This window comes from Mus caroli, chromosome 6 (genome assembly GCF_900094665.2).
Source record: "Mus caroli chromosome 6, CAROLI_EIJ_v1.1, whole genome shotgun sequence".
Classification (NCBI taxonomy): Eukaryota; Metazoa; Chordata; class Mammalia; order Rodentia; family Muridae; genus Mus; species Mus caroli.
Window position 1 is genome coordinate 34,200,918 of NC_034575.1, and position 19,277 is coordinate 34,220,194.

General features: G+C 47.4%; 1 protein-coding gene across 1 annotated transcript; it reads left to right on the forward strand.

Annotated features, from left to right (window-relative positions):
• The first annotated feature begins 2,691 nt into the window (after positions 1-2,691).
• On the forward strand, positions 2,692-16,384 carry Adck2 (aarF domain containing kinase 2). Its single transcript, XM_021164877.2, has 8 exons — positions 2,692-4,038; positions 5,218-5,364; positions 8,572-8,700; positions 9,765-9,860; positions 12,456-12,707; positions 14,327-14,455; positions 15,448-15,501; positions 15,977-16,384. The coding sequence occupies exons 1-8, from the start codon at positions 3,133-3,135 to the stop codon at positions 16,115-16,117; spliced, it is 1,854 nt and encodes a 617-aa protein (XP_021020536.1). The 5' UTR covers positions 2,692-3,132; the 3' UTR covers positions 16,118-16,384.
• The last annotated feature ends 2,893 nt before the right edge of the window (positions 16,385-19,277 follow it).

Genomic DNA, 19,277 nt, shown 5'->3' on the forward strand with positions numbered 1-19,277 from the left:
TACTGCTGTGAACAGACCCATGACCAAGGCAAGTCTTATAAAGGGCAACACTTAATTGGGGCTGGCTTACAGGTTCAGAGGTTCAGTCCAGTATCATCAAGGCGGGAGCATGGCAGTGTGAGAGTTCTACATCTTCATCTGAAGGCTGCTAGGAGAAGACTGGCTTCCAGGCAGCTAGGATGAGGGTTTTAAAGTCCAAGCCCACACCTATTCCAATAGGGACACACCTTCTAATAGTGCCACTCCCTGGACTAGGCATACTCAAAGCACCGTACCATGCCAAGGGTAGTGCCATGGCTGGCAAAGGCTGGGCCAGCTCTCCTGCCCTCCTCCCCCCTTGCTCCTCTGCCCTCCTGCCCTCCCACCCTCCTGTCCAGCTCTCCCACACTGCCCAGGCAAGGGGTAGAGTCAGCTCTCCCAAATGAGCTTCTTCTTCTTCTTTAAACTACTATTTTACCTTATGTGTATGGGTGTGTTGCCTGCATGTATGTCTGTGTATCAGACATGCACTGAAATCAGAAGAGGGTAAATGGAGCCTGTGGAGCTGGAGTTCCAGACAGTTGTTAGCAGACATTTGGGTGTTAGGAATGAGTCGTGGGTCCTCTTAACTGCTGAGCTATCTCTCCAGGAATTCCCAGTCCTTTTTTGAGAGAGGGTCTTACCTTGTATCCCTGACTGACCTGGAGCTCCCGATGTAAGCCAGTCTGGCCTTGAACTCTACCTGCCTCTACCTCCTGAGTGCTGGGGTCCTGTGCACTAGGAAGCCCAGTGCTAGGCACTATTAGGAAGGTCGAAAAATACTGCTTTGGGGGGATCTTGTCTAGTTTTAGTTGGACAACCCTCCTGTGTTTCTTTTGGAGAAATAAAGATCTAGAAAAAGTTGTCCGGGGATCACACCTAGAAGCTGCCATGGCTTAAAATGATGGACTCAGAACAATTCAAGTCTTCTGTGAACAACTTTGGGGCAGAACAGGCAAGTGAGTCAGGAGAAAGGGGATACTTAGTAATTAGTGCCTGCCCACATTTCTTTTTCTTTTCTAAAAATTCTTATTAGGTAGATTTATTTATTCTATATTATGTGTGTTTTACCTGTATATGGGTCTGAGCACAGATCCCCCTGGAACTTGTTCATTAGGAATGGCTGTAAACCCCATGTGGGTGCTAAGAATGGAACCCAGAGCCTTTGCAAGAACAACTAGTGCTATTAACCACTGAGCCATCTCTCTTCAAGCCCTATTTTGGTTTTTTGGAACAAGGTCTCACTATGTAGTCCCTGTTGGCCTGGAGCTTGCTATACAGAGCAAACTGACCTCCAACTCACAGAGATTTTGCCCACCCCTTCCTTCCCTTCCCTCCTCCTTCCTCCCTTCCTCCCTCCCTCCCTTCCTTCTTTCCTTCCTTCCTTCCTTCCTTCCTTCCTTCCTTCCTTCCTACTGGAATTGAAAGTGAGGGCACCGTGCCTGATACCTAACCACATTTCAAAGCAGTGTAAGGCATCATGTCTGCCTTGGGAAGCCCAAAGGATGTACCCCATCTTTTAGAGTTAGGAACTGGGCTGTTATTGACCATACAGGAAGAGCCACTGGCCGCTCCACTATTCCTGACTATTAGTGGCCTTGATCTTACCTTTGGAGAAATTACTATATCTTCTGAGCCTTCTGGATGGCCTGGGGGTGTGTCTTGAGGTTGAATGACATGTCCAGTGATAGGAACCCTGGCCTTGCCCTTGTTTCTCTTTTTCCTATAATCCTTTTCACCTGGGATGCCTTTAAATCTACCCTTGGTCAGAATTTTGTGCAAATTTCTTTCCACACAGGGACAAAAGCTGTTGTTAGGTAGTAGGGACTGTGGTGCCCCAGGGCAGGCAGCTTTATAAGTTCCAGAATGCTGAGAAGAAATTGCAAACCCTTTCCCTGGCTATGTAGGCTCAGGTCCCATGCTCTATCACCTACACACACACACACACACACACACACACACACACACACACACACACACACACACACGCGCGCGCGCCTCAGAACATCAAAAGTCTTTCCTACTTTGGAACTTTCATTTGGCTCCTCTCCCAACACCCTTTTTTTCTTCTCCAAAGTAGCCCCACCTATGATTCAACCTGCTCCTCACTGCTTCCGTGGCCCTTGCTACATCTATCACATTTATTTTGTATGTGGGGGACACGACTTAAAAAGAATTGGTGACATCCTTCCTTCATGTAGGTTCCACGGATCGAACTAATTTATTTCGTTGGGCTTGACATAAAATAATATCGTTACCTATCTAGTTTAGTATATATTCTTATGACTCAACAAATATTAAATTCAAGAAAGACCTGATTTGGCTCAATAAGTCTTAGTTAAGTGTATAAGCCATTCCCTAAGGTCTAAACACCGACGCTAAGTCAGTGCAGCCTGAGACTCAAGAACTCAGCAGCTGAAAATCTGTCCTTCCCTTGGACCCACTTGTAATATTCAGTGTAGTTTAATATTTCTAGGATTTAAGCTACGAGGCTGTGAAGAAGAGAGGCAGACGCGGAAAAGAGGGCTACAGAGCTCACTTCTGCGTTTTTGCTCTAAATCATCACAGGGACTCTATGTGCCCAGGCGCTTTTGCCCTGGTTCGCGCCGTGGCCCCTTTAAGGAGCATGTCGTCCCTTTAAGGAGCTTGTCGTCGGCAGAGAGGGCGGACCCAGGTACCGGAAGCCGGGAGCAGCGCTGGCCGGGACGCTCAGTGCTCTCTCTCTCTCTCTCTCTCTCTGCCTGGTTGTCACTGCTGGCTCCGTGCAGGTCCGGAGCCGTCGGCTCGGCATCTCCGCCGCCCCCCGGGAGCCTGGACCCTGAGCCTGCCGGAGCGCGCCTCTCAGGTCTTCCCGCGGCCCTCTGAGGCTTCGTCGTTCTCTCTAGGCCGCGGGTCCGCATCTCCGTCCCTGGCGCTCGGCTCCGGACACTCTGAGCTCTGGCGCTGGACAGCTTGTCACCCGTGGTCCCCGGCTCAGGTCCCCGTTATCCTTCCCCTCCTGGGCTGCGCTTAGGGGGCGCGGTCCGACTCATCCCCGCTTCGGCACGGAGCATCTCCACAATGGCTTCCCTTTAGGTAGAGAACAAACAGTCTAGGCCAAGGGGTCTAGAGAGGATGGTGACCCCCTGGCGTTTGTCTGTCAGGGTCTGCTTGTCACACTTAAGATGCTTTGAGTTTAGAAAGGAACTTGGGCTTTCCAGACCCCTGGGATGCTCTCGCAATGCCAGACTATGTTGGTTTCTGCTAGGTACTTTGCCCAAATTCATCTCAGCCCATGGCAGTGTTGGAGAGGGGGCGCCTGGCAGCTTGTGCCAGAGAAAGACTCACAGGAGTGACCTGGAGGAAAATGGACTAGTGGAGAAGGTGGCCCAAGAAGGGCCTCTGGCCCGCGTCTTACTGTGTCTCCGCCTAGGGCTCCGCGCTGGTGTGCTCTTGGCGAAATTCTTCCCCCTCCTCTTCTTGTACCCTCTCACCTACCTGGCCCCTGGCCTCTCCACCCTCTGGCTCCAACTGCTTTTCAAAGCTACAGAGACCTCAGGCCCAACATATATCAAATTGGGCCAATGGGCCAGCACCCGGCGCGACCTCTTTTCAGAGGCTTTCTGTACCCAGTTCTCCAAGCTGCATGTCCAGGTGACCCCCCACCCTTGGGCAAGGACGGAATACTTACTCCAGCAGGCATTTGGGGAGGATTGGGGCAGCCTCCTCTTTTTCGAGACCCGAGAACCTGTAGGTTCAGGTTGTGTGGCCCAAGTGTACAAAGCGTTCGCTAGTATTTCCTTGTTGGAGGAAGACAGAATCTGGAGACTTGGGGCGCTCTCTGCCCCAGGAACCAGGGCCGTGGTGATGCAGAGAGAGCCCTTTATGAAAGACTGGAAGCCTTCAGAAAACCTCGCCGACGAAGCATTTCTAGAAAAGCTGCTACTTCCTAAAGCTGACCTTGGTGGGTCAGAAGTGGGTGTGTCTCGGGCTCCTGGGCGTCCACCTAAGTCAGATCACCTCATCCCAGTGGCAGTGAAAGTAAGTGCTCTCAGACCCTGCCTAGCGCTTTAATCAAGCACCCACTGAGCTGTCTGTCCCAGATCCGAAACAGACCCTCATGAGAGGCACGTTGCTTTCTGTTCTAAGACTGAGTATTCCTTCTCCAAAAATGCTTGGGAACGGGAGCGTTTTGGATTTTATACGATTCTGGATTGTAGAGTATTTGTATATCTTTGACGAGATAGCCTGGGATAGGACCCAAGTCTAAACATGAAACATGGAATTCATTTATGTCTCACACACATACTCCACAACTTAGACATGTAGACTATATATAGGTCATTTCATGCAGTACTTTTAGTGCACCTGTGTAATGACCTTGCATCACCTGAGGTCAGGTTTGGAATTTTTCACTTGTCAGTCCTTAACTGGGTCAGATATTTGAAGCATTTTGAGTTTGGAATAGGGCTGCTCTACCTTTATTCTTGTTAGCTCAACCAATACCTGTTAAATTCAAGCTATTTCTTTTATTTATTTATTTATTTATTTATTTATTTATTTATTGTAGTGAGGATTGAACCTAAGGGGCAGTCAAACTTAGTTCACACATGCTAGGCAAACCCTCAGCCACTGAGGTTTATTGTGAGGCCTCATTTTGCCTTTAATTGTAGACAAGACCCCGCTATTTTAATTGTCCTCCCAAGTAGTAGGGATTGCCACACCCTCCTGGCTCAAGTTTGTTTGTTCTTTCTTTTTCTTCCTTTCCTCCTCCTTCTCTTCATTCTCCTCCCCTTCTTCCCCCTCCTCCTCTTCCTCCTCCTCTTTTTTTTTTGGTAGATTTATACTGTGTAGCCCCTTGGCTGTCCCAGAGCTTACTATGTAGACCAGGCTGGCCTCAAAGCTACAGAGATCTGCCTGCCTGTGCCTCCTGAGTGCTGGGATTCAAGGTGTATTCCTCCACAATAGGCTCTGACTTCATTTCTTTTCAGGGAGCAGTGGTGTGAATAGTGTGAAGGAGGGAGAAAAAAAAAAAAGACTTGGGTTTTGCTATTTCTGGGGAGGAGGGACCACCACAACCCAAGAGCATCATGGGTATTGGGCTACTTCCCTTTGTTTTGACCAGAAGCACTCTGGCTGTTTTGAAGGTGGGAGCCTGTGCTGGCTAGATAAGATGTTTCCCTCTGACCCACTGTCTTGTCTCCTGGTTCTTTCTGGCAGGTGTTACACCCAGGCTTGCTCTCTCAGGTGTCCATGGATTTACTGCTGATGAAGATTGGCAGCAAAGCCCTGGGGCTTTTACCTGGAGTCAAATGGCTTAGCTTGCCTGAGATCGTGGAGGAATTCAAGAAGCTCATGGTCCAACAGGTGACTCCTTGTCTCAGCTGTAAATGGCACCTAACATAGTTCTTGCCATAGTTAGCAGTTGCTTATGAACCAGGTGACTGATGAGTGAGTAGGTCATTTCCCAGGATGACATGCAGAACATGATCTATCAGTCAGGGTGGGTAATGCTAGGGATGCAACGAGAAATAGTCCAAGCCCACCAGCGCCACACAGCTAGGCTATTTCTTGCTTATATTCAGGTAACCTGAGGGAAGAGGGGAGCTCTGCTTTGAGGTGGTATTAGGACCCATTTTCTTTGCAAGATAGGCACTGCCATTGCAACTGGGAAAACAGAGCCTGTGCAGCCTGTCACCACAAAGGCCAATGAACAGATACAAAAATTGAACCGTAACTTTTTTGTTGTACATTTTATGTTTGTGTGGGTATGTGGTGATGGGTAGGCATGGGCATGCTGTGGCATGTGTATATAAGTCAGAGGACACCTATGAGGAGTCAGTGCTTCCCTTCCACAGTGTGGGCCCTTGAGGCTGGGGCTCCCATGGCTCCAAGTGTTTTTACCCAGTGAGCCATTTTACTGGCCTAGAATTGAATCTTTAAATTGTGCTTTATTTAGAGAGCCTGTGGTTTGAAAAGATAATATATTTAACATTCTTTACAAAAATATAAAGACCTGCCTTGTCTATTTTTTTTTTCAGTTAGCAGGCTCTGTGGGGTGGAGTGGGAGTGGGGAGACAGTCATTTATCTGGAGCTCAGCCTTGCCCCTCTGGTCAGCCTGTTGGCTGTAGTTTTGAGGCTTGTGCCTCTATGGCCTTGCACACTCTTTCCTCATTCTCTGGATATCTGGGCTTGGGCAGTTCTAGAAACACCAAGTCTTCTAGTGTCCAGTTATCAACTTTGTACTTTTCCACAGCATCTGAGCAAAGGTAGAGAGAGCACAGCATCTCTTAATATTGTGTACCTGTTAAGCTATTAATAACAGGAACCTATAGATTCCTTTTTGCAATATAGAATACAGGTCTGATACAGAATAAAACTGCTGTAATCCATCCCCTCTTACCATCTCCAACATAGTCAGTTTGGAGTGGAGATAACATGGAAGATGTAAGAGATTTTATGAGTAGACCAGGAAGTGAGAAACATCTCTTGCTTCCAGTCTACCAAGTAGATCTCCCAGAGTCCTTGGGAAACACAGTGTCCCTTTGTGCCTCCAGGCAAAGTAAAACCAAATGATCATATTAACTCTGCCATCTTCAGGGCATGACCTCCAAGACTAGAAGACTCATCTTTGTTTTCATAGCTAATTGAGTAGACCTCCTTCCTGTCGGAGACCTTTGCGGGACATTTGTATAAGTAGCTAAACTTGGTAAACTAAGTTGGAGTTATCTGGGCCTTCAAATGAGCATCTGGCTCCCTGTTGGGTGGCTTAGGTGTGGGTAAGGTTTCAAAAGCTATCTACTAAGACTTCATTTATAGCCTCTGATTGAAGCTTTTTGGCTTCAATCCTTTTCAGCTTCTAGGCACTTATTTTAAAGTTTAGAAAGTAGTTGGGTACCTGGTATGGCTCAGGCCTGTAATCTCAGCACTCAGGAGGCAGAGGCAGGCAGATGTCTGTGAATGAATTCAAGGCCAGCCTCATACAACTGAGTTCCAGGTCCTGATTCAAAAACCAGAAATGGACAGTAAAGTATCTGGACAATGCAATAAAGGAAATATTTGGGCTGTTGGAATAAGTAGCACAACAGAATTTTTGCCTACAGTTCTGAAGACTAAGCCTCGGGCTGGCTCATTGATGTCTTCATGTCTTCACATGAAGGGGCTAGCATCTCAGGCCTCTTATATAAGGACACTACAGAGCTCTACTCAAGACCTAATCTGTTTGTGCAAAGTCCTAATTGGTTATCCCATATCCTTGGAAGCTAGGATTTGAACATAGGGGTTTGTGGGGGAATGGGAGATATGTGGAGGAGTGGTATGGTATTCAGACCAGGGTAGAGAGCTTGGGTTCTGTCCTGGAGTGTAGCAAGTTTAATAAAAGATTACAGAGAAAGTAGCTTCTAGTCTAGCCATTATCTCTTTATTTTGACTCTTGGCTTTACCTCTCATCTGAGCTTCAGCTCCCATTGAAAGCCTGAAAGACATCAGGGTCCCATCCACTGAAACTCTCATCTCTGTATTTTACCTATTTGTCTTAAACCAGCCTTTCCTGCTAGCTCTGACCTCCAACAGCCCCAGCACATGGCAGGCTAGGTGTGTGTGTCTGAGTTCTGTCTCTGTTCATTTGTATAGACATGTGATAGTTATTACAAAAACCCTCAGGGTCGAGGTGGGTCAGGTCAGGCTGTTCTGGTATCCAGCACTCTAAGACTTGAGTGAGGCTGGAGTTTGGGATGGTAGAGCAAGGTGGGTGTCATCAATGGAGGAGGATCTAAAGAGGAGCAGGAGCCGAATCTTCACCCACCTGAATGTCATTCTAAAGAATGTCCATTCCAGCGCTAGAGAGATGGCTCAGTGCACTCTTGCAGACAGCTAACCACCCACAAGTACACGGTGGCTCACAACATTCTGGATCTCCAGTTCCAAGGCCTCTTTTGACTTCCATGGGCAGCAGGCATACATGTGGTACACATACATATATGCACGCAAAACACTTATACACATAAAATAAATTTAAAAAAAATCTTTAAAGGATGTGGATATCATCATTCACATGGCATGGATATAGTCAAACAGATCAGGAGAAAAAGTTGGAAAGTTTAGTAAGATTTAAATGGGGTTGGACATTGAGCTGTAGCAGTTGCTCCCTTAGGTGGAGGCCAAGGCCCTCCCACGTGGAAGTGGCTCTAGCACATTGATCATAGTGGAAGGAGAGGGGGACAGGGATAGACTAGCTGGGCACTGGGCCATTAAAGAGGGCAGTGAGGTCAGATCTTGGGAAATGGGACAGGGCAGCCTTTGGCTGGTGTGAAGGGGACCCAAATCCTAGCTGAGGATCTGATGTCCCGCTTAGAGGAGTTCATGTGCACAGTGGACATTAGCGCCTTTTGTGGTAGCTTTGAGCTGGCTGGTGTGTCTTCTCTGAGGTTCCTGGTATTCTGTAGGGACCAGGGAAGCTGGTGCAGAAGGAAGCCGACCTGGTCCTCCTGGCGTCTCAGACGTCCTCCTCCTGGCGTCTCAGATGTCCTCCTTGTGTTTATACTAACTCTCATCTTTCCTCACCGTCCCTGCAGACAGACCTGCGCTATGAAGCTCAGAATCTAGAGCACTTTCAGCACAACTTCCAGGACATGGCGTCTGTGAAATTCCCCACCCCGCTGCGCCCCCTCATCACTAGGGATATACTGGTGGAAACGTATGAAGTAAGAACCTGCTTCCTTGGGTTTCTCATAACTGGCCATTCCCACAGAGGCTTCAGACTGGAGAGAAGATGTGGTTCTTGTGGGTAGAACTGGGAGGAGGTTGGGAGTGGTAGAGGGTTTGTCCTGCAGGTGCAAGGCCTTAGGTCCATTATCAACACTGCAAAAAAACCCAATCTACTGTACACCCAGAGCCTGGGAGAAGCAGGAGAGGGAGGGAGGGAGCCGGTCTCGAGAGCTGCGGGTAGCCTCAGACTGAAGCCTCAATTGAAAACCTACTCTGCCTTCTGATTAGCTGGTGACCTCGTGGTGCTGTCCTAGGAGTAAGTGACACAGTGAAAACACATTTGAGCTAGAGAAAGTGCATTTACCTTAGCTGTCCTCTAGACTGTCTTATTAGTAAATGGTGATGTGATGTCCCGGGTTGGGTTTCCTAGCTGTGTAACTCTGGGCCTGTTCTTAGGCTCTCTGGGCTGCTCTGTTACACTCCATCTCATGCGTTGTCTTGACAACTGAGCCAACTGTTGATTTGCTGTTGGCCTGCTCTTCTCACTGCCCTCTCCCTTGCCCTGATTTAGCCCCAGCTCATGGTCTGCTGGATTATTATTTTCTTGTTTTATTTAGTTTTGAGACAACCTCATATATCCCAGGTTGTCCTCACATTTTCTATGTAGCCAACAATGACCTTAAACTCCTGTTCTTCCTGCCTCTGCCTCTGCCTCTGCCTCTGCCTCTGCCTCTGCCTCTGCCCCCGCTCCCACTCCCACCCCCGCCTCTGCCTCCCAGGGGTTGGGGCTGCAGGCTTGCATCACCAGGCCCAGCTCCTGGCTGACTGTCAGCACCTGCTCCTGTCTTTTCCCAGGACCTCACACATCTCTTTCCTCTTAGTAGCAGAGTTGGTGGCTGCCAACTCTTGGGTATTTCTTTTGAGAAGTATATGAAGGAAATATAAATAGATTAAAACCAATGTGTGAGTAACAATTGGAAGACAGCACAGATATATGACCTGGCCAGGGGAGGAGGTGGGGCAGCCATCTGGATAAAGATCTCTCTCTGCTGTTTTTAAGGAGAGTGTTCCAGTGTCCAGCTACCAGCAGGCAGGAATTCCCACCGATCTGAAGAGGAAGATTGCACAGCTGGGGATCAACATGCTTTTGAAGATGGTGAGCAGGGGGTCTGCCTAGGTGCCACAGCTCAGTACATGGCCAGATTGCATAAGGGAACGTGTCTAGCTCTATCTGGTTCCTGAGGCTCAGTACACAGGTGGAGTGTTTAAGGGAAAGTGCAAAGGTTTCTGCTGGGCACCAGCTGCATGGGCCAGCCAAGCAGAGAGCTGCAGGGTGAGAACATCAGCTGAGTGGAGCCCCTCCCCAGATGCTTCTGTGACCCAGCTTGTGCTGAGTCCTTGCTCTGTGATGTGCATTCTGTGTGCTGTGGGAAGAGTTGTAAGCACACTGTTTAGACCACGGTGCTGCATGTTAAATACTGTTTTAGTCATTTTTCCAGCGCTATGGAGTACCTGCTGTATGCTAAGTGCTGAGTTAAGAGTTAGACAGACCTGACTCCAGTGTTCCCTGGGTAAGCTAGTGGGAAAAAAGCACATGGCATGAAGGGCCAGTGCCAGAAGGTTAGCTGGGAGGGACCTTGTTTGGGACCCATGGTTTCCTTCAGGAAGGAGAGGCTGTGTCAACCATGGTGAGACACATGGTGGGACTTATCTAGAGACAACAGCCTGTGCCAAGGGTGTGATGCAGTGGGAGATGTGAAGGTGTATTGTGCAGAGTGTTCCAGGGAGTCAGGACTTTAATCTGTGGGCAAGGGGCTCATTTGAGTTCTCTTCCCGTAAAAGGATTTCATTATTACAATATTTGCCAAAATGTATATGTGTATTCAAACTGAGATTAAGTTGAGACAGCTTCATTCTGTATAGCTTAGATTGATTGACTTGAAACTTATTATAGAGCCCAGGGTAACCTCAAACTCACATTAATCCTCCTGCCTCAACTGTTTAAGTACTGGGACCACAGGCCATCATGCCAGGCAAGTACACCATCTTAAGTGTATTTTTAAATTTGCACGCTTTTCAATTTATTAAAATGTTTTAAATTTTAAAAGCTTATCTAGTACACAGAAAGCCAGAGAAGGGCATTAGGCAATCTGGAACTGGAGTTACTGATGGTTGTGGCTCCCGAGCCGGTGCTGGGGATCTAACTCAGGTCCTCTGGAAGAGTAGCCTGTGCTCTTCACCACGGAGACATCGTTCCAGCTCCAAACTTTTATTAAAAAAATTAAACCAGTAATTTTTGTGTGTTTGCACATTTGTGAGCCTGCACACGTTATGTGGCATGCATATGGGAGCCAAGGACAACTTGTAGGAGCCAGTCCTCTCTGTCCATCATGTAGATCCCATGGGGATCAGGCTTGGTGGCAAGTACCTTTACTTATGGAGCCAGCTTACTGGCCCCTTAATGAATTTTAAAATGTCATTCTTTAATCCAGATGCATACAGTGGGGGAGTATGAGGCAGAGAGATAAGTTAGTCATGACAATGGTGACCTCAGGGTGGGCTTGGGTTGGAGGAGTGATGTGAGGCAGGAGGTGGGTTGAAGTACTTTTGTGGGGGAGTCCAAAGGCAAATGGTGACTCTTTTTTTTTTCTTTTATGAGACAGGGTCTCATGTGGCCAAGCCTGGGCTTGAAGTTGCTCTGTAGTGGAGAGTGACTTTGGAACTCCTAATTCTAGTTTGTCTACCTTTCCAATGCTAGGATTACAGGCCGGTGGCATGAGCGCACTGACACGCTGGGCTGATGTTGACTCTAATATATTTGGGCATCCTCATCTTAGAAGCCCTCGGTGAGCTTTTCTTATTCCTGTACGTCAGGACGAGGGGTGATGAACAGCAGGCATCTAGTCTCCTCACAAGGATTTCTGTCTTCCATAGGCTGCAGTAGGGTACCTGCTGCACCTTGAGCAACCAGGAAATACCTGCTATATTTGGAGACATACTTAGTGGTCAGAGCTGGTTCTGGGATGTGTCTTGGACCAGGTGTGTAAAAGAAGGCTATGGATGTTCCCAAACCTTCAGGGCACGTAGGATAGCACTTGGCACCCAACGATGAACTGAGAAGCCTGCTGAGAAAGGCAGGGAAAGTGAGTGGAGAGGCATTCAGAGCTTTCTTGCATGGTGAGTCAAGAGTTGAGGTTGTCTATCAATGGGATGGGATGAAGAGGAGAAGGGAGGTTTGAAATTGCTGCTTTGGTTCTGAGAAGGAAGTCGGGGGGGGGGGTTTGGGAGGGCTGCCTGGTATTGTCTAAGTCACATCATCACTTCAGGCATTGGAGGTACATTTGAGCTATCCGGGGTCTACCAGTGGACCTAGTATTATCTGAATCCAGATGTTAGTTCTTTTACCCACTACCCAGGTCTAGGGAAGGACCGCTGGGGCAGGATCCTGAATCTCTGTCCTTGTAATTCTAGCACTTGAGAGGTAGAGACAGGAGGATCTATCAGAAGTTGAGGGCCTAGCTAGGTGACACGAGATACTGTCTCATAAAATTAAAGCCCTAACCAATTGGAATCAAAATTTCCTGCCCAAATTCTTGTTTGAAAGCATTCAGCAGCAAGGGCTTTGTGAAACGCCCACCTCTTTGCCTTGTCACAGGCTGCCCACTGTCCCCTAAAACTTCTTCCGCAGGTGTCCCAATCGATGCTAGGCTGGGAGGGTTGACACAGACCTGAATGGTACAGTCTCTTCCAGATATTTGTGGATAACTTTGTACACGGAGACCTACATCCTGGAAACATCCTGGTCCAGGGTGCTGATGGAGTGTCCCCAAGCCTGGAGATACAACAGCAGCAGGTGAATGTCTGTGACACACTGGTGGCTACCATAGCACCTGCCCTGTGCCCACTGCGCCTGGTGTTGTTGGATGCTGGCATTGTGGCAAAATTGCAGGCTTCTGACCTGAGGAATTTCCGGGCAGTTTTCCAGGCTGTAGTGATGGGACAGGTAAGACCCACTGGGGTTGGGCTTTTAGCTCTTGGGAACTGAATATATTGCTCCTTATCCTGTGTCACTGGTGAAAGCCCACCATTGCCAGAATGCTGTGGTTAGATTTGAGTGGAACAGGTGTGGGCATCATGACAATGTGTCCTCAGGCTTGGCAGCATAAGGTTGGAACCCTTAGTTAGGAAGGCATTCTCTTCTGTATTTTGCATCTGTAGCTTCTCTCACTCTGTCCACAAATTTGTTGGCACGTCCATGACAGGAGTCTACCTTTAGAAGAAAATTTTTTATTATTTTATCTGTGAAGTGTGAGAACTGGTGCACATGAGACACAGTGTGCATGTGATGGGCAGAGGAAGGCTTTTGGGAGTCAGTTCTACCCTGTAGCCCCACACTTCAGAGACTGAACTCAGGTCATCAGGCTTAGGTGGCAAGTACCTCCATCCACTGAGCCATCTCACTGGCCACTCTAGCTTTTTGATCAAACAATGGCTGTCTTTCATCTGTGATCTCTGTTGTAAAGTAAAGGGTGGGAAGGATCCACATGGTGGAGAACATGTCCTCCATGTGGGGCAAGATGGTTGGTTTCTGTGGTGTGGGGTGGGAGTTGTTTCCCTCAAACACTCGGAGAGGCTTTGGATGTTGGAAGTTATTAGAGAAAAAAGTTTGACAGAGCTTCTGTGGAGCTCAGATGATGTGTCATAGCAAGGAGGATGGGAAAACACTCTTGACTGCACGGTACAGAATTTTCCTGTGACAAAACTCTGGAAAAAAAAGAGAGAGAGGGCCTTTTTTTTTTTTTTTTTTTTTTTTGAGACAGGATTTTTTTTTTTTTTTAAAGATTTAATTTATTATAGGTGAGTACACTGTAGCTGTCTTCAGACACACCAGAAGAGGGCATCCGATCTCATTACAGATGGTTGTGAGCCACCATGTGGTTGCTGGGATTTGATCTCAGGACTTCTGGAAGAGCAGTCAGTGTTCTTAACCACTGAGCCATCTCTCCAGCCCAGGATCTTACTTTTAACTCACAGAGACCCATCTGCCTCTGCCTTAGAGCACTGGAATTAAAGATGTGCTCCACTACTCCACTACTCCCAGGTAGAGAGCTGTTTTCTTTTAAAAAGAAGCAGTATTTAGGGGCATTCCTGATTGGCTTTTTGAAGGAATCAACTAAAGCTGTAGCCCGAGCCAGTTTGAACGTGCCTCCTGCTTAAACAATGGGATGCAGTCTGTGTGGGGCTCACCAGGGAAGGGCTATGGAGATGATGTCCCCGGAGAATGTAGGTTCTTTGGTTGGAGGGGATCAGGGATCTGGAGAAAGGTCTGCATCACAGGGACCAGGAAAGCTCAGCCCCTCCAGCCTAGCTTGTAGGGCCTGGTGGCTCCAACTGGACCAGTGGTCATCATGGTCACGGAAGTACCCCATGTTGCCCAAGAGGGAGATATCTGCATCACTGTCTTAGCAGAGTCCTTAAAAATTTAAAAGGTCTAGTGGATGGTAGCAGCTGAAAGGGCACAAGAACTGGGCTGTAGAAAAAGGAGGCAGAAGCAACTGAGAGATAAGAGCGTGCAGTATGTGTGCTCTGCTCTACAAAGTCACTTTCCATTGCACCATCCAGGGCCATAGAGTGGCTGAACTCATGCTGCATCATGCCCAGGCCAATGAGTGCAAGGATGTGGAAAGGTTCAAGGCTGAGATGGCTACACTGGTGACCCAGGCCAGGAAGAACATCGTCACACTGGAAAAGGTAGAGAGGCTGTGTGATTGGTCAGAGCCACTCTTGAGCAGGAGTGAGGGAGGGGTGGGGGATGGCCTTTGTGGGGAATTTGCAAGGAAGTATGTTTTTGTTTGTTTGTCTGTTTGTTTTGTTTTCCTGAGGCAGGGTTTCTCTGAGAGTAGTCCTGGCTGACCTGGAACTTGATCTGTTAGACAGGCTGGCCTCAAACTCAAGAGATTCATCCACCTGCCTCTGCCTACCAAGTGCTGGGATTCAAGGCTTGACCACCATTGCCCAGCCAGAGTTAGGGTTTTTAGTGTAGCTAAAAACCAACCAACTAACAAACAGAACCCCCAACTTTTCTTGTTCCATATCTTCCTTCAAGAAGCCCAAGGGGCCAACTGAAATTACAGGCTTCTTGCTGGTAGAGCCCTTGCTTTACTTAGGGAATAGCTGTTGTGGAGACACCTGAACATGCAGGGCAGCAGCACTCCAAAGGTGTGCATAAGCCTGTGTCCCTTGTTTGGTCTCCCTCAGAGTCTGTGGTGTACTCACTTTCAGCTAACTCGCCTGTCTTTGCCGAGTTGATGGCCTAGATTAGCAGGACTTGCTATGCCCAGAGTAGAGACTACTGATGACGATCTGGCTTATTCAGATGGTTACAAATCACATGCACATCCACCTGTGCACTCACGAATGCATGAACATGTGCATGCACTAGGCAAGCCTCTGTTTCTGCTACCTCAATACACCCTGGTTTGTTTCCTTAGAGAGTTCTGAGTGTGGCCAGGGATGGGGAGAAGAATGGGGTGGACATGACTCTGAGGTTTCCTCTGCAGGCATTTGTGATTTGAAACTTGAGGTGGGATGCATCTCTATTGGTAAATTCCTTTGTGATGTTTGTTGGGTAGTGTGTGCACATACTTGTGAGCGTAGTGATGTGGAGTGGTAAGTGTCAAAGGACAGGACTCTGGAAGGGGAAGAAATACTTCTGGATTCTACTGGGACCTTTTGTTTTGCAGCTTCATGTTTCCAGCCTCCTATCCAGTGTCTTTAAGCTACTGATGACCCATAAGGTGAGGTGTGGTTAAAGAGAAGTCTTGGGAAAAGGGTGGAGTAGGGCGCAGGCAGTAGAATGCGTAAGCCTTCTTTTCCTCAGCTTTTTTTGCATAGTGACTGTATTTCTTTCTCTTCTGGTGTAGGCCCAGTGGGCTTGTGATCCCTTCAGAACAAAGTCTGAGGCTATCTCAATCTATGTAGTCAAAGTACAATAATCTTTAGCTGTAGAAAATATATTTAAAGACATAGAAAGGGCCCAGCCAGATATTTTCATTCTTTCCCTTCTTGGCTTTTGTTGATGGTGCTTAGGTGAGGGATGTACCCTTGTCCTGGGTGCCACTAGTAACCCTAGTATACCCTCCTGACTGCCGGGAGGGAGGTGGGGAGATGGGAGAATTCCATGGACAGCACAAGCGAGGCTCAGCGATGTGGTTGTCCAGGGTACTCAGCTGTGTCCAAGGTCGGGGAAGAACTGCTGTTTCTCTGTTCCAGGTAAAGCTGGAGAGCAACTTCGCCTCCATTGTGGTTGCCATCATGGTGCTGGAGGGGCTCGGCCGCTCACTGGACCCCACGCTGGACATCCTAGAGGCAGCAAAGCCCTTCCTCTTCAAAGGGCCAGCATCCTTCCTGTGATGGTGGCCGTGTGTACACAGTGAAGGCAGATCCTCAGGGTCTGTCCTTTGGCAGCTAAGACACCTACAACTGGATGTGTGGCAGAATCGCCACCACTTTCCCAGTGAACCAGCTTCAGGGTCTGCTTAAAAACCTGGGTTATTTTAGGGTATGAAGGGAGGGAAGCTGAAACTGGTGCCAGGGACACTATTTCAGGAGAAATAGTCTGTAGAAGAAGACAAAATACATTTACTTATTTTGTTTTTCTGTTTTCTTCTTCTTAAAAAAGGTGTGTGTGTGTCGTGTCTTGTCTTCCTGCCTGCCTGCCTGTATCTATGTGTATGTAGATACCTACTGAAGGCCAGGTGAGACCATTGAGTCCTTTGGAGTTATAGGCAGTTGTGAATGCTGGGAAATGAATTTAGGTCCTCTGAAGAGCAGCAAAGTGCTACTAACCACTGAGCTATCTCTTCAACCCTTCCTTGGTCCCTCCCACCCTCTGTCCCTTCCTTCCTTTTTAAATTGCATGTACTTGTGTAGGAGGAGGGGCTGTGGCAATCGGAACCACAGGGATTTCTAGGGATTGGACTCAGGACTTCAAGCCTGGCATCGAATGCCTTCAGTTCAGCCATCCTGCTGCATGTTTTTCTTTTTCCTTAACCCTCTGCCCTCTTTGGTCAGGTCCTCTTTGCTGGTGGCTCTTACCCTTAGACTTAGGTTAGAAAATGCCATAAAATCCTGTAGACCACAATTTCCAAAATTTTTTTTTGAAAATTATGTATGCAGTTAGGCAGTGGTGGCACACACCTTTAATCTCAGTGCTTGAGAGGCAAATCTTTGGGTTTGAGGCCAACTAAGTCTACAGGGTGAGTTCCAGGACAGCCTGGACCACACAGAGAAACCCTGTCTTGAAAAACCAAAAGAAAAAAAAAGTCTAGATTTGACAAAAAGTTGAAAGCCAGTTTAAGTTTTATATGGGCACTGTCAATACTAGGGAAATTTTGAAGGCACAATTGGCAATTTAATGGGGTTCAAGTTATCTTGACAATTTTTAATATTTGCTAATTTCTTCCTGAATGTATTTTTCAGTGTTAAAATAATGAGGCTGGTGGTATAGCTCCACAGTGGAGGCTTAGTTCACCAGGTCTGCGGCTCCAGGTTTAGTCTTCAGCACCACCTACCCCATCAGTGACTGCTGTAGAGCCAACGACTTCCTCTCTTTGTTGGTGGGGAGGGGATGTAGCAACCTTTAGGAAATAAAGTAAACATCATTTCTCTTTTCTCATACATCCCCTTTTGTGACTGACTTATTAAGAAAGATGAGTGAGGGCTGGAAAGACAGTCCAGTGGCTGAATGAGGTCCTGAGTTCAATTCCCAGCACCCACATGGTGGCTCACAACCATTGATAGTAGGATCTGATGTCCTCTTCTGTCATGTATGCATACATGCAGACAGCACTCATATTCATGAGTGAATAAACTTCAGCCTATCTGTAAATCTTTAATACCAGAAGAGGAGAGAGTACTAAAGGAATAGGAATTTTCCTGAGAACAAGCTCTGGGCCTTCTACTATCTTAAGTGACTTGTGCAGATGGAGGGCTTTGGTGTAGAGGAGAAAGATTACTTGCCCTAAGTCACCAGGTTAATTGCCACAGCTGGGCTTTGGACAAGATACCTCCCAATTCCTAAGCTCTTTTTACTGTGTGTGCATGTGATGTGTACGTGTGGGTATTGAGGTCAGAGGTGTTGGTTCTCTCCTTCCACCATGGATTCTGAGGAACCAACGCTGTAAAAAACTTTTTTTCTTTTGTTGTAATTGTTGTCTGGGAAGCTTACAGTCTCTGCTAACTAAGCCTAGTCCTGGAGGCTCCTGGCCTCTGTAAAATCTAACCTGGACCTAGAATGTTTTCAGCCTCTGAGACTGACCGCTGAATCAGCCCACCCTTTCTACCCTTTTCTGAACTCTGGCTGGCTGGTTCAACTCAGCTATTCTGGCTCAATTCCTCTCCCAGCTGATTTACTCAACCTGGCTTTTCTCTCGGCCTCTGAATTGCATTGCTTTTCCTCAAACTAACTCTAGCAATCGTTCCTAATCTTCTGGTTCCTTCTCATTCTCTTGCTCGTTCTGTCTTTACCTGTATTTAGCTTGTTCTCTCTTTAATCTGTCTCTGTAAAAGTCTCCCAGTAAAATGCCTCTTCCCTCTCTGCGCTGCTCTACTCTCTCAACTCTACTGTATTCCTGGACTGTACTCTCTTCCTCCTGTACTGTCTCTCCCTTAAGTAGCTCCCCTCCCTTCTCTCTTGTGAGTTGGTCATACTCTATTCTGTCAAATCTTTCTGTGATTCATCACTTTGTCTGCCACTCAATTAGACATCACTTTTCTTTTCTTTTCTTTTCTTTTTTCTTTTCTTCTTCTTCTTCTTCTTCTTTTTTTTTTTTTTTTGGTTTTTCAAGACAGGGTTTCTCTTTATAGCCCTGGCTGTCCTGGAACTCACTGACCAGGCTGGCCTCGAACTCAGAAATCCACCTGCCTCCCATGTGCTGGGACTAAAGGCATGCACCACCATGCCCGGCTAGACATCACTTTCAAACATGGGTGCTTCCTTCTACAAGCTAACTTTACCTTCATTGTTTGGGATTAAAAGTGAGTACTAAGGGTGTGTCTGTATTCCAGCCAGAAGGATTAAATGTGTGTCCTAAGGGCTGATCCACACCACAACTAGAAATAGGTTCAAATATCCTGTAACAACCCAGGTTATTAGGTATGCATGGCCAACCTGTTTACACACTGAGCATCTCACAGGTCCTTTATGGCCTCTTAGAAATATAAGCTGTGTTTGTTCTGTGGTCTTGCTTGGAGCTAGACAGCTATGTAGTTTGAGACGTGAGCTTTCCATTCACGATCTGTCTCTTAGTGGTTTGTACGAGTTGTTAAAAAGAGTGGTGGACAGTAGCTCAGAGAAAACCATGCCATCAAATATAAACTGGAAAGTCAACTTCCATCCATTGAATTCTACAGGTTCAGGGTTCAACCCAAGGCTTGTATTTAGCAGACACAGTTTGCCAGTCAAAAGTCAGTATTTGGGAGCCAAAAGTTGGTGAGATGGGGTCAGGTTTAGAAAATGGAGGGGCTATTGTCTTTAAAACTGCAGCTTTGAGGAGCTAAAGAAAACGGTTCC

Excerpts from the sequence above, each read along its gene's own strand:
- Adck2 (XM_021164877.2), top strand. The coding sequence starts at position 3,133 with ATGGTGACCCCCTGGCGTTTGTCTGTCAGGGTCTGCTTGTCACACTTA. Across the intron at positions 5,365-8,571 it reads AGAAGCTCATGGTCCAACAG|ACAGACCTGCGCTATGAAGC; the intron begins GTGACTCCTTGT and ends CCGTCCCTGCAG. Across the intron at positions 14,456-15,447 it reads ACATCGTCACACTGGAAAAG|CTTCATGTTTCCAGCCTCCT; the intron begins GTAGAGAGGCTG and ends TTTGTTTTGCAG.